Consider the following 12312-nt stretch of genomic DNA (forward strand, 5'->3'; position numbering starts at 1 on the left):
TGTTCAAGAAAAGGGCCTAGCAAGAATCAGTGGGTGCTGCTGTAGCAGTAATGGCACTGCTACCAGCCCTGTTTCAGGAATATGCTTAGGCTGGGTCCACACCATTTTCCAGGGCTGTTTTTTTTAAAGCTTAAAATGGGCTTTCAGGTGCGTTCCATGCATTTTTGATGCATTGTTTATGCGCTTCTATGCATTCCAGTGCATTCCAGACCAGACAAAATGAGACATGCAGTATTTTTCTGGTCTGGAACAGTCTGAGCTGGTGTAAACAGAGGCAAGAAATAACAGTGCAAGGTGATTGCTGTTTGCAACGATCACCCTATTTGTGAAGGCCAGGCCACAGAGAGAATTAAATAAAGTGGAGTAGGGAGACCCAGCTTTCCCCCATAAGGATACAGAAGCAGCCCCCAAGAACAGCCTTACTCAACCTCAGAGAAGTAGAAGCTACTGCAACAATGACTTTCCAAGGTATGCTGACCATGGTGTTACACAGGTCTGCACATATGTACTCATATACAGACAGGGAGTCATAGAGGCTACTATAACTCTCTAAAGTTTGTTGTTGAATGACAAGATAAAGAGTACCAAAGAAGAAACAATAAAACATATAAATAAAAGTTGGCTTTAATAAAACACAGTATGCAACCAACGCATTTTGGGAGTCAAACACCCCCATATCATCATGGCTACAAAGCATGTGGAGAGAATTTAAATGAACCCAAGTCTGCAGATTGGTAATCTATGCACATAATACAGTGAATACAATAGCTCATCTCGCAGAAATATAAACAAAACTGTACCATTGGCTGTGTTGGTAGAACATACAATTATACAGACAAATCTGATAGTACATCTACTGTATATGAAAGACTTACCATGAGCTAAAAGTCACAGACACTCAAACAAATGTTGATTATGCATCTAATACAATTTTGGTTATATCCCTTCTAGTCTAGAGACTGTATTGCGTGTATTTATTTCCAACTTGCAGTCTTTACGCATATCTAAATCCAAAAACAAAACTTTAACATAGCACATCTTATCAGTCCCCAGATGTGGTAGCTGCATTTGATTTCTTTTTTTAAGGCTTACTTTCCTTTATATTTATCTGGCAACCCTGTAAATAATACACTTCCAGTTCTTGGTGGGCTATGTGCACTCCTCCACTGTATCTATGGATGCAGCCATGTTTACCACCCATGTTGGACATCAAACATGTCTGCCTCTGTTCATCTACATTATGCGGGACATGTGGGGGAGGGGGATTAGCAATTTACAGAACAAATAGAACATATTGTTTTGCTTCCAGTTAAACTTACAGGAGCTTACTAGTACATTACATTTATTGCAGGATCAGCAGGAATTTCCTGTACTTTCTGAAAATGTTCATATCCTGAAAAAAGAAAACTAATGCAATATCACATTTTAGAATTGCTAAGATAAAATATAGTACATTTTTCTGCTTGGGATTATTTGTCCTTTAAGTGTATCTTCTTTTGTTTTCAAATTTTTTGTAGCTTCAATGAAAACAATTTCCCAAAATGCTTTCTCATTTCTTCTTTAACACTTTTTATCTTGATTATTCTCTGCCTAAATTGTTACATGTCATAATACATTTGACATACCAAATAAACGCTATGCTTACATCTAATGCCAAGTTTAGCCTCTGCATGGCCAGTTATATATACATTCAGTTGGAGATAGAAAAAAAAGACATATGTGTTTTAAATGTACAGTGCAAACACGGCCTGATAAAATAGAGCCATTTATTCCAAACTGTCAACAGCTGTTTCAGGCTTTTTGGCCATCATCAGTGGAACATATATAAATCCTGGCTTATACGAAGTAGCGCATGAGACCAAACAAGACAGTGTAACCATACAGGTTATGGTGAGAAGGAATGAAAAGAAATCAAAAAGCCCTTCAACCGAATCAGTGCATAGCACAGTAAAGCTTTCTTAAAACAGAAAATATTCACATTCATATTTCCTAGCCTCTTCTCTCCATACCCTGTATGATTACACTGTCTCATTAGGTCCCAAGCCCTACTCCACAGAAGGCATGGTTTCTATATACTGCACTGATGGCCAAAAAACCTTAAATAGCGGTCTACAATTTAAAATAAATGGCTCTAAAACACTAACAGGGTTGTTCACAAAAGGGTGAAGAGTTTAGAGAAGTCAGGAGAAGTGAACAATGTATGACAACATAGCTGAACTGAAAAGTGAGCTGAATTGGATACTTTTTCAAAATCAGCTATGTTAGCCTAGATTTTTCCGGGGGCAGAGTTGTGGATTGCTTTGTAAGTGGTTGTTAATATTTTGAATTTTATCCTTTGGGCGATTGGAAGCTAGTGGAGGGATTGGCAGAAGGGGTTGCAGACACTGAGCAGTTGGTTAGGTGTACGAGTCTAGCAGCATTATTCATGATAGACTGAAAAGGGGATAGCCTGTCCAGTGGTAGGCCAATGAGGAGGGAGTTGCAATAGCGAAGGCGAGAGAACAAGTGAGTGGATGAGTAGTGTTGTGGTTTCATTGGTGAGGAGGGGGGGTATTTTGGAGATGTTACGAACATCTCCAAAATAGTGATTTGGATAGTGATTGGATGTGGGGCAGAAAGGTGAGGTCAAGGATGACACCTAGCACCTTGGCATGGGGGGAGGGAGGGATATTATTTCTATTTTGTTTACATATATGTATTATAATAAATGTTATGTTGGATAAAATTATTGCAACAGCCAACATGAAATAGGGAGACTTTGTGGCATTCATCTAATGGATGCCTCAAGGCCTGCTCCACATCCTTATGATTTTTTTTAAAGGTATAAGATGTCATAAAAGGGTACAAGGAATATGTGCTGAGGTGGTTTGTTAGGTTTAGAATATGCAGTGTTTCTGAACCCTTGGATCAACGTTATGCCATTTCTCTGCTAACCTTTAACAGAATATATACAGTGACATCAGTCAGTGTGATGGTGACAGTGAGATAACAGTCAGTGACAGATTATATATGTGACATTAATCTGTGGGAATGTTTGTGCAAAATATACAATACCAATTGGTGACAAATTATATACAATTACATTAGTTCGTAAGACAATCAGTGACAGATTATATATAGTGTCATTATTCAGTATGATAGTTGAATATGATTGTATACAGACTATATACAGTGCTTTTTGTCTGTGAATGCTTATTAACAGCTTATGCAAATAGAATATTAGTTGGTATGAAGCTCGATGTAATTATATAGCATGACATTAGTCGCTATGATAGCTGGTTAACCACTATATATGACCCGAGTCATGTAGATTATATGTACATATATGTAGTCATATATAGCCTGCATTATAATAGGTACATTAGTAAGTAAGAATAAGCTGACAAAATGTATGAAGCGACAAACATTGTATCAGTCAGGAACAGAATGCATACAGATTATATACAATGCCTTAGTCGGTATTATATTTGGTGGCAGATTATACAGTATATACATTATATACAGTGTCATTAGTTGGTATAACAATTGGTGACAGATTACAAACAGGGACATTAGTCAGTATGACAGTTGGTGTCAGACTATACTCAGTGACATTATCCGGTATGACACTTGGTGACAGACTGTATACAGTGACACTTACCATTAATCATATTTTTTTTCTAATAAAACTGGGGAAAACCTACACTAAGTAAAATTAAATTTACATATAGTTGTAAATAAAAAAAAACATACACTGTTAGCAAAATGCACAAAGATGGAGTCTAAAATGCACAGGGTAGATCACACACACATATAGGATGATGCCTACTGCAAACAAACATCTAATAACAAGAAAAATAATGTAAACCATCAAGCAGAAGAGAAACAGAAGTGTATTGAAAGTGTACTTCCACTTTTTTCAGCCGAACTGGGATAACACCTACATTATATTTGTTACATGTTCACATTCACATAGCATAACTTAAGCATAAAAAATACTACTTACTGAAAACTCCAGACCTGAAGAATCCTACTCAACTCTCACTAGCGATGTAATGTTTATGGCCGAAAGGGGAAGGGATCTGTTTTTGCCATTAAGAATACTGAGGGGAATTTATCAAAACTGGAGCAGTCAAAATCTGGAGCAGCTGTGCATGGCAACCAATCAGCTTCTCTCTTTCATTTTAAAATCTTAACTGAACAAACTGAAGAGAGAAGTTGATTGGTTGCCACTGGCGACTGCTCCAGTGTTTGTCTGGTCCAGTTTTGATACATTCCCCTTACTGTCGGTACTGTGTTGGCAGATTTCATTATCAGATTTTATTATTGTTAACTAGATGTGCACAGGCTGTCCTAGCAAATGGTTAAAGATCTCAAGACATTGGGGGGAATTTATCAAAACTGGAGCAGACAAAATCTGGAGCAAATTTGCATTGCAACCAATTAGCTTTTCAGTCTCATTTTCAAATTTTACCTCTGCAAACTGAAGAGGGACGCTGATTGGTTGCCATGGGCAACTGTTACACATTCTTTCTGCTCCAGTTTTGATAAATTCCCCCTATTTTATGTTAATGCAGTTTCTCCCAGCCTGTCCCTTATCTGCACATTGCCATCTTTACAAAGCCGTAGAATCTGTCTATAGAGTCCTATGTATAATCCTGCTCCAAAGAAACAACTATAACAAGGTCAAACATATATTTTTAAAATTATATCTAGGTTTGCTGCATGAACACATAACAAACATAAAGCTGGTGGTTCTCAAATCTGATTGTAAAATTGGAAATACACTTTAAGACCCCGTTCACATTGAGCGATTTATCGTGCGGTAATTCCCGCGATATCGCGGCAAATTACCGCGCGATATCGCGCTCCAATGCAATCCAATGGGGCAAAGGGTCCTGCTGTAGCGGGTCGTGTGTCGCTACAGCAGGACCCTTTTTGGAGCGGATTTAGCCGCGATTCAAGCTTGCTCAATGCAAGCTTGAACGCGACATCGCGCGGCAAATCTTGCGATGTCGCGCAATATGCAAATCGCGCGACAAACGCGCGATTTGCATATCGCGCAGTGGGAACGGGGCCTCAGTGAGGGTCGAAGAGGGCATGGTGTTAGGCTTGTAATCATTTGTCTAATGGGGAACTTATAGAAGTGTTAATAAAATTCTAACTGGAATGTAGATAACTGTTGTTAAACTCAGAAGATACTTCTCCTTTTGTACCACGACACCCACCATCTCCAACCAGGAGCAGTACTCTGCAGGGGTGTGGACGTTGTATGGCTGTCCATGCCCGTGTGAATGAGGCCTTATACTTACCTGTTTGGTGGGTGGTATGTTGAATATTTACCCTCTAGGTTAGCTCCAGGTCTACTAAAATCAAACATTTCTGGGTATGTCACATAAAGTATTTCCCCGCTGGCCACTGTGATCATTTAAATTGGACATAAAGGGAAACTGGATATTCAAACATTACCTCCAAAAGAGTTGCATGCCAAATAAATCAGTGATCCAGAGATATAAGCAGCTAAGGTCATATGCAACCTTTAAGCAGCCTGGTAACCTTTAAAGCCCAACTACAGCCAAATACATTCCAGGTGCATCAAAATCTTAAAGTTTGCTTTCTTCAGAAAGCAGCCACAACCTGAGTAGAAAAGTCTGCCCCGTGTCAGCATGCTGTACAGCAGGACTGTGATTGAAGAGCTCCAGCTGTGAATCAGCACAGGGAGTGTTGGAGCTCTGTCGAGAGACCACTGTTTCCCCTAAAGAGCAAGGGTCCTTCTCTACTGCATGCTGGCAGGGGACAGGCTTTTCTACTTAGGCTGTGGCCACATTTTTTAAAGAAAACAAACTAAGATGTAGAACACCTGAAATATATTTAGCTGAGTTTACCTAAAAGTCCAGCTTGGCTTTAAAGTAATCTTCTTGGAGATGTTAAAGAACATAATGGGAATGGTCACTGTCACTTCACGCAAGCTGTCGACTGGTTTTAATGGCTTTCAATAAGTTTTAGGTAGTGAAAGCCTGCTAGCACCTTGTTTAAAGTGACCACAAGCACTTTCATTATGATCTGTGTTTAACTTACTCAAAGGGATTCAACAAAGCTCCTTGAAGCTTGCTGAACTGTTGGAAATGCTTTTTAAATGCTTGTTGTATACATTGCTCTTACACAATCCGTAGCTGTTGTTTGCAGGGCTTTAATGTAATCTGTTGTCAACCTACCAGCGGGTGGGGGGGCGGTTTCAAGAGCAGGAAAGGGTTAGCTCAGTGGGACTTGCACATAAAAAAATGGAGATTTGCATAACTGCCTATTTCTGTTCTATTGATTTTTCAGACAGTCATTTGTGACAGATAGTAACGTCCGCATTTTTGAGTCAAATGCTTACAATGCAACTAGCAGGTTAACAATATAGGTAAAAAAAGATTTAAGATATGTGGTGAGACTGTGTCCCATGATTTTCCCACCACTCTAAGACTAGGTTTATAAGGTACAAGCAACTGCATTTAAAAATTTTTGAATGGGAATTGTATTCCCCTTATATATTCAATAATGATAGAGTGAAGTTGTTGGGAAGTAGGAATGCACAGGAAATTCACAACTGAGGCAGCAGAACAGGGGGGTTCAGCACATTTATCTTCAATCTCACTTGTGACTGGAGAGGGAAAAAAGTGGTTGGTGCATGGTGCTGCTCACTTGCTATATGACTGAAGTCAGAGGCAGGGATGTGCTGCCCGACTCTTCCCTAATTGAGCATTTGGGCTATCTTGATATGTTAATGTTCCTCAAAGAAACAAAACAGGGCAAATCTCCATCCAAAACTCTGTCAATATGGAATAGCTTCCTGGATCCCTGTTGGAGAGACTGTATTCAATTTCTGTGTTGTGACCATACAGAAAGCAGAGGAATATCTCGCCAGTAGGGAAAAGTATAGTAGTTAAAAGCCAACATAGATTCTAACCATTTTCCATTCTACCCCTTTTTACCATGCTAAAGCTCAACTGTAGTTTTAAATGTTTAGTGTATAGGTAAACAAAGCGTGCAGGATAACAGTGTTCTGTCTTACTTTTTATTCTATTGCTTACATTAGTTTAAGCGTCAGTAGGAGTGCATGATAACTGCCATTAGACTGCAGAGAAAGAACACTGTTCTCTGTGTGGAAGCAGCAGTTTCTCTAAAGTGGTCCAATTGAACTGAGCCTGCTGAGTTAGAGCTAGAGCTCATCATTTAACAGGGAGGCTGAGCATTGCTGACTGAGGGATCTAGCTCTCACTTAGCAGGGGAAGGGGGCATGTCAGACTGCTGGGCAGAGAGACAACTGCTTCCATGCTATGCAGAGTGTTTTTGTGCAGCTTATTGCTAATTGTCATAGATTTTTTTTAATGCACTGGTACTTGAGATAATTTAAGCAAAAAAATTAAAGTAAGACAGTGTGTTTCTGCACATTTAACTATACACTTAACTATACACTAAAATTTAAACTTCAACTGAGCTAAACAGCAGAGCGGACAAAAAGATGTCCATCTTTCTAGGACACTAGCAAAAAACTGAGACATGCTGGAAGTAGGAGGTGTTATACTGTACTAGAGGCCACCACCTAAAGTTGGTGGATAAAAAATTCCAGCACAATGGGCGAAGAGGGTTCTTTACAGTAAGAGCGGTTAAGGTCTGGAACTCATTGCCATTGGCAGTGATTTCAGCCAAGAGTGTAGATTTGTTCAAGAAACGTTTGGACAATTTCTTGAGGGATCGTAATATCCAGGGATACCAGTAAGAATGAGATGATGCGTGGACCTATATGGGTTGGACTTGATGGACATATGTCTTTATTCAACCCCAAATACTATGTAACTATGTAACCCTGGGCTGGCCTACAATATTTTGTTTGTCTGTCCAATCCTTGTGTAGGTGTCAGTATAACCTGAAAGTTTAAGACTACCTGTGTCTCTTTGAGAAAGGAACTAAAAATTAAATTGAGATTTAAGTATTATTTTACGGGAGGTATACCGAAAATACACAGGTCAGGAAGGTGGAAAAAGCAGAGCAAACTAACTTAAAAAGTCACTGTAAAAAAAAAAATCACAAAATATTTTTTTTTTTTTAAAATCATTACAGGTCAATGATAAACTCACCTGAGATAGCGTAAAGATTAGACTGTTGGTTTTCAAAGTCTGGTCGAGTGTTATTTCTACCTCTGAATGTTGCAGGAAGAGTTAGAGATATATGTCTGGAAGAAAATAATAATATAACTGAGAAAAATCCATGAATGTTAGAGAAATAAGACCATTTCAACGTTATACCTCTTGTGACAGCTGCTCCACTAGTTTCTGGCAAATCCACATAGATTGTTTTTCAATCAACCATATACAGTCATGAATAAATCTGCGTATTGCCTCTAAATTTTTCAAGATTCCTCAGAACGCCTACATAAAACTGGACAGACACATTTAAATGCACCCAGTTCTGCCAAAGCCACCCATTGTTACCAAATTTTCAGTCATCTGTGCAGGCATAATCCGACTGCCAGAAGAGTTGCAATAAATATGCACACTTTTTTTTTTTTTGAGGATCAAGGAAAGGTTACAATAACAAACAATAACCAATGTTTATCAATAGGAAGAAATATGTCAGTGCTGGAGATTAGCAAGGAACTTCGGTGGAAGAGGGACACTTCAAAAAAGCCCAATACATCAATGCAAATGAATCACTTGACTTTATTGCTATCACACAAGGGGTAACAAGCCTCTGTGATAGCATTTGGAGGTGACAGGTTCTCTTTATTGACCTGTCACCTCCAACACAGGAGTTCTAGCACAGCCCTGTGCTCGTTCTCCTGTGACAGGAAGGCTGCATTCCTGTGTCATTATTTACACGGAGCCAAGCAGAGAAGCGTTCTTTGCCCTGCTCTGTGCTCTCTTATCTAATTTGCCGTGGTCACAAGAGGGGGGGGTTAACCGGCTCCCGACACTGCCTGTCCCGGGCGATAGGAATTCCACACCACTGTGCATACATAGAGGATTGGAAAGTTGGCCATTAATTAAAAGTTTAGCAGCTGGGCTACAAAAATTTATTGAATATACGCAGTGAGCATGTGACCAAATTATCTGACAGATAAAATATGATTCAGTAGGGGCCACTCTATTTTATCAAAAGCATCGATTTAGGAGCACTAAGTCATCTCGAGGCGATAATCGGAGCAATTGCAGAGCGTACACCCACGGCCGAATGTTTATTTCGCACGAAGCCTTGGTAATAGGGAGTCAGCAAGGACGGTAAAAAGGTTTGAAGCTTATTTGCAATGATCACAGCCCTGTCATTCATATTTATGCAAAGGATGGAGGGAAGGCAGGAAGACATGCCCAGCATCAACTTATCTAGCCTGGACTACAATTACTCCTCCTAACAAAATTCAGCCAGCGGATGTCTAGGGGAGCCCACCAGCACACAAAGATAAGGCAAAGACTACCTTCGCTTAATGGACCCCACTGCTGAGGTGATAATGCAGAGATACCAGATCAGAAGGTCCACATCCCAGATGTCTCTTTCGGCAATGTTCCGTACGTTATGGGTTTATATAATTATAAAAGAAACCTCCTCATGGTGTGGTATGCATAAACGTTTATTATTATAAAAAACATAGAAAAACTAAGAGTTTAAAATCGAGAAACCGGCCGGTATAGTGTAGCATCTCAATCGTCTGCTACTTCCTGGTTTGACGTGGTATCAATTAGAATAGACCCGCCCCGACGCGTTTCGTCATGAAAAGACGTCCTCAGGAGGTCATAGGTCTATCCATTGATACCACTCTATTTCATCACCATTGCTAGATTCATTTTTTGCACTATATACACTGAGAATTATAAATTATATTTATATTGTGATAATATATAATATATTTTACAATGTGATATTTATATATTCATATATTCATTTTATTATCACCTTTAGCGCTGCACAATTTACACTTCATACATAAAGAAGTAGGCTGGAAGATTGTGCCAATGAAATACCTGAAACTGCAAACAACCGTCCTGTAAAGAACATTGGGTAAAAGATAATTTACTGTTTAAATGTTTCTTTTCTAAGCTGTGTGGAAAAAAATAAAATATAGAAGCTAAGTTGTTTCTATGGCAATCATTTTATTTGAGATAGAACTTGCCACATACATTTTTTATTAATTTCCTACATTGTCCCTATGTACATTTCTTAACTATACATGTACATTTATAAAGCCATGTTTGCTTATTACATATGCAGACTTTGCTTCCTGTTTAGCAGTATTAAACAATAGTGTACTTTTCAGACCCTCTTTGCTCGCTGTCCCTACCAAATAGCTTCTGTACCATTTAAAACAACACGTTCTCTGTAGTCGAATGACCTGGAGCACAAAAAAAACTTCTGGTAGCCAAAGGCGATGTGATTTTTGCAGATGCTTTAGGTTACATGAGGGAGATTAGAATCTGCTATTTTTTATTTAAGAAAATATACTTTTTGTACTCAAAATTAAACTGTTTTTGATACTGTAATGTGCCTTATAGATTCTTTGACATATGACTTTTAATAATAGGCTTTTAATAATAGGTCTACTTTAAAAAGGATGGGTTAAGTTAAAATGGGTGTTTTGCCAAGATGTTGATGGTGTCAGATTGCAAGTGTAGTTTAGCAGAGGCTTAAGGACACGTCAATTTTAGTTTTTCTTTCCTGTTTTTGTGAGATAAATATTGATTAAGGAGTGCATTCAAACCTCCAATGAAGACACACTGTCCCATTAACTAGTATGCAATTGGCCCTGTTTTAAAGCAATAAAAAAAATAATATGCTCTAACCTAAATCAACTGGAAGGATTTCCGCTTCTAGCAGCTTTACATAACACAGATCTTTTATTATTTCCTGGGACACCAAGTAACATTGCAAATATAAGCCAATTTACTCTTTTTCATTCCCAATGCTATGAGAACTGTCATCACAGGCCCAAGCCAGTGTACACATTGCTTTGTTTACATATACCTTGTTTGAGTCTGCCTTAGAAATGCACAGAGGAAAAACCAAGGGTAACATCTGTTTCACATATGCTTTCTCTACCTTTGCTTCTCACAATTGTGTCTTCTCTTCTTAAACTTTATTTTCTTTACCCCCCCTCCTCTTCACAGATTAAATATTTCAATCTCTCTCCTTACTACTGCACTCATCACCTCCTGCTCATTCTGAACCCACATGCTAGGATTACCTCCAGGACACTGGGGATGTGCTCTCATAGAGCAAGTCCTCACTTCTCATGTAAGTTTTGGAATGCCTGCTCTGTCTGTAACAAGCATGATCTTCTTATCTCCTATTCCTTTAACATGCTCAATGTTACTGAAACCTGGCTTCAAGAATCTGACTCTGCCTCCCAAGCTGCCCTCTCCCATGGTGACTTCTACTGGGCGCACTTACTCAGACCCAGCAGATGCAAAGGAGGTGGAGTGGGAATCCTTCTATTACCACAATGCACTTTTCAAGTTCTGCCTTCAACTCCCTCTCTATCCCTCTCCTCTTTTGAAGCCCACTGTATTTGCCTATTTTCTCCAGTTTCTCTGAGGATTGCTGTAATATATCAGCTTCCAGGACCAGTATCTCGCTATCTTGATGACTTATCTGCCTGGCTACCCTACTTTCTCTCCTTAGAAATACCCACCATCATTCTTGGTGACTTATACCATTGCTACTAACATTTACATCCTAGCTACCACTCAATTCTCAACTTAACCTCTTATTTTGATTTAACACAATGGGCAGACAATCCCACTCACTCTGATGGCAACATACCAGATCTTGTGTTCCCTCACCTATGCACACCTTGCAACCTCTCAAACACCCCATTTCCCCTCTCAGACCACAAACTCTTCTCAACACTGCTACTAACTAACTCTAGGACAAAATCTCTCCTCTGTCCGGCCCTGACCTGGCAACTTCTTGTGTTCAACAGCTTGCTCTCATCCTCCCTAGACACACTGACTCCCCTCAGTGCACGCAGACTTAGGCCGCGTCCACAAGAAGAAGCCAGAAATCTTAAAAGACATAGTCCCGCTCTTGAGTGACTATGGAGGAAAACTAGGTCTCTGCAAGACTTTACCCTGAATAAAGCTGCCCTCCTAAAATATAACTCCTCCATCCGTACTGCCAAACAGACTTATTTTGTTACTTTCATTAAAGGAGAACTATGGGGTCAGTGTTTTTCCCCATAGTTCTCCTTAGGGTAACGGGAGGACACAAACTAGCGTCCTCCCGTTACCCTAAGCTCAGTATACCGCGAGCTACAGCTCGCGGTATACTGAGACGCCGCAGCCGGAGCGGATCCCAACG

The 12312-nt window shown here is 39.5% G+C and overlaps 1 protein-coding gene across 2 annotated transcripts in view; it reads right to left on the reverse strand.

Annotated features, from left to right (window-relative positions):
- The window catches only part of MVB12B (multivesicular body subunit 12B), a 184350-nt gene that overhangs the window by 62659 nt on the left and 109379 nt on the right, over positions 1-12312 (reverse strand). For both annotated transcript variants that reach the window (XM_018560211.1, XM_018560213.1), the window contains one exon: positions 8103-8197. In XM_018560211.1, coding sequence (XP_018415713.1) covers positions 8103-8197 — 95 coding nt within the window. The remainder of the gene's footprint in view (positions 1-8102; positions 8198-12312) is intronic.

The sequence above is a fragment of the Nanorana parkeri genome, unplaced genomic scaffold (genome assembly GCF_000935625.1).
Source record: "Nanorana parkeri isolate BGI_ZX_2015 unplaced genomic scaffold, ASM93562v1 scaffold440, whole genome shotgun sequence".
Taxonomy (NCBI): Eukaryota; Metazoa; Chordata; class Amphibia; order Anura; family Dicroglossidae; genus Nanorana; species Nanorana parkeri.